The sequence below is a fragment of the Triticum urartu genome, chromosome 3A (genome assembly GCF_056163025.1).
Source record: "Triticum urartu cultivar PI428250 chromosome 3A, HENAU_Tu73, whole genome shotgun sequence".
Lineage (NCBI taxonomy): Eukaryota > Viridiplantae > Streptophyta > Magnoliopsida > Poales > Poaceae > Triticum > Triticum urartu.
Genome location: NC_141875.1, coordinates 99529767 through 99531192, shown reverse-complemented (window position 1 = coordinate 99531192; position 1426 = coordinate 99529767). Strand labels below are relative to the sequence as shown.

Sequence of the window (1426 nt, the reverse complement as noted above, 5' to 3'; positions counted from 1 at the left end):
CTAAGTCTTCGCGCTCCATAGTCTTCACTCAGTGTCTTCTCTTGTCATAGTCTTCACTGTGAATATCTTCACATACCACCTTTGTCTTCAATGTCTTCATACATTTTTAGGGGTCATCTCCGGTAGGAAAACCGAATCAATGAGGGACTCCTACCTGTGTTATCCTGTAATTCTCACAAACACATTAGTCCCTCAACCAGGTTTGTCGTCAATACTCCAAAACCAACTAGGGGTGGCACTAGATGCACTTACAGTTCCACTCTAAACAAAGAAGGTATTTAGCATGTAACTATATCTTACTAAAATTGTTTATGAGATTTCATTCCACTGCATAATACAGAGTACGTGTGGGACATGCACCTATCGAACGCCCACCATGTGTTGGCCGAATCAGTGCTCTTGAAAAAACATTGCAAAGATATGCGGAGAAGAAGACTGACACAATAGTGGTTCCAGCAATAGGGGTCAATGTTGAGTCGCTTGGAGAAGCATATGATTACTATAATCTCTATTCCTGGGAGATTGGGTTCGGGATAAGGTATGGCAAGAGCAGGCTTAATGTCGAAAGAACAAAATGCATGGAGGAGATAGTCTATGGATGCTCTGTAAGTGATCTTTCTAATCCGGTGTAGTATTAAACGATCATGTATTTCTCATGCCTAAGCTCTGCAAAACAAATATGAAAGTGATGCTATGTAGTTGTTGTGCCTCACACAGGGAATACCGAAAAAGAGTAACACTAGGACATGCAGATGCAGATACCCTACAATGATACGGTTGCTTCGATCAGATGACAGTGGGTGGTACATAACAGAGTACAGACCAGAGCACAATCATGTACTCACTAAAAAATGTGGCGAAGAGATGTACTAGCCTCACACAGACATATCGATATATACACAAGGGATGTTGTGAAGCAACTCCATGAGAACAACATTAGCATCGGAAAGGTGTACAATATAATTGGTAGTTTCTTCGGTTTAATGACAAATGTACCTTTCAGTAAAAGGGCACTGAGAGGACTATGTAGCAAGATCAGTCGAGAGCAAGTAGACGAGGATGTAAAGAAAACCATGTATGTTTTTTCTGAATTGGGGCAAAAGACTCTGATCTCTACTACCGAGTGCAGCCTGATGAGGAGAGCCATATACGAAATTTGATATGGTTAACCAGAGCAAGTAGAGCACATTACCATTACTTTGGGGATGCCATAACATTGGATACTACATACCACACAAACATATATGATATGCCATTTGGGCTGTTCATAGGGGTCAATAATCACTTCCAGAGTGTGATATTTGGGGGCTTGCTAGTCAGCGATGAAACAGTTGACACTTTCAAGTGGGTCTTTGTCAAGCAACTGGTTCTATCACTTCACCCATTTACTTACAGTTTAGCTTCATGAAGTCGTTTCTTGCCTGTT

At 41.2% G+C, this 1426-nt stretch overlaps 1 protein-coding gene across 1 annotated transcript; it reads left to right on the top strand.

Moving 5' to 3' along the window:
- The first annotated feature begins 242 nt into the window (after nucleotides 1–242).
- On the top strand, nucleotides 243–873 carry LOC147978758 (protein FAR1-RELATED SEQUENCE 6-like). Its single transcript, XM_087514876.1, has 3 exons — nucleotides 243–274; nucleotides 341–605; nucleotides 718–873. Exons 1-3 carry the CDS (start codon nucleotides 243–245, stop codon nucleotides 871–873), a joined length of 453 nt encoding a protein of 150 aa, XP_087371002.1.
- The last annotated feature ends 553 nt before the right edge of the window (nucleotides 874–1426 follow it).

Coding starts and splice junctions, on each gene's coding strand:
- LOC147978758 (XM_087514876.1), top strand. CDS start 243: ATGCACTTACAGTTCCACTCTAAACAAAGAAG. Junction 275..340: donor TTCCACTCTAAACAAAGAAG/GTATTTAGCATG, acceptor TGCATAATACAG/AGTACGTGTGGGACATGCAC. Junction 606..717: donor AGATAGTCTATGGATGCTCT/GTAAGTGATCTT, acceptor TGCCTCACACAG/GGAATACCGAAAAAGAGTAA.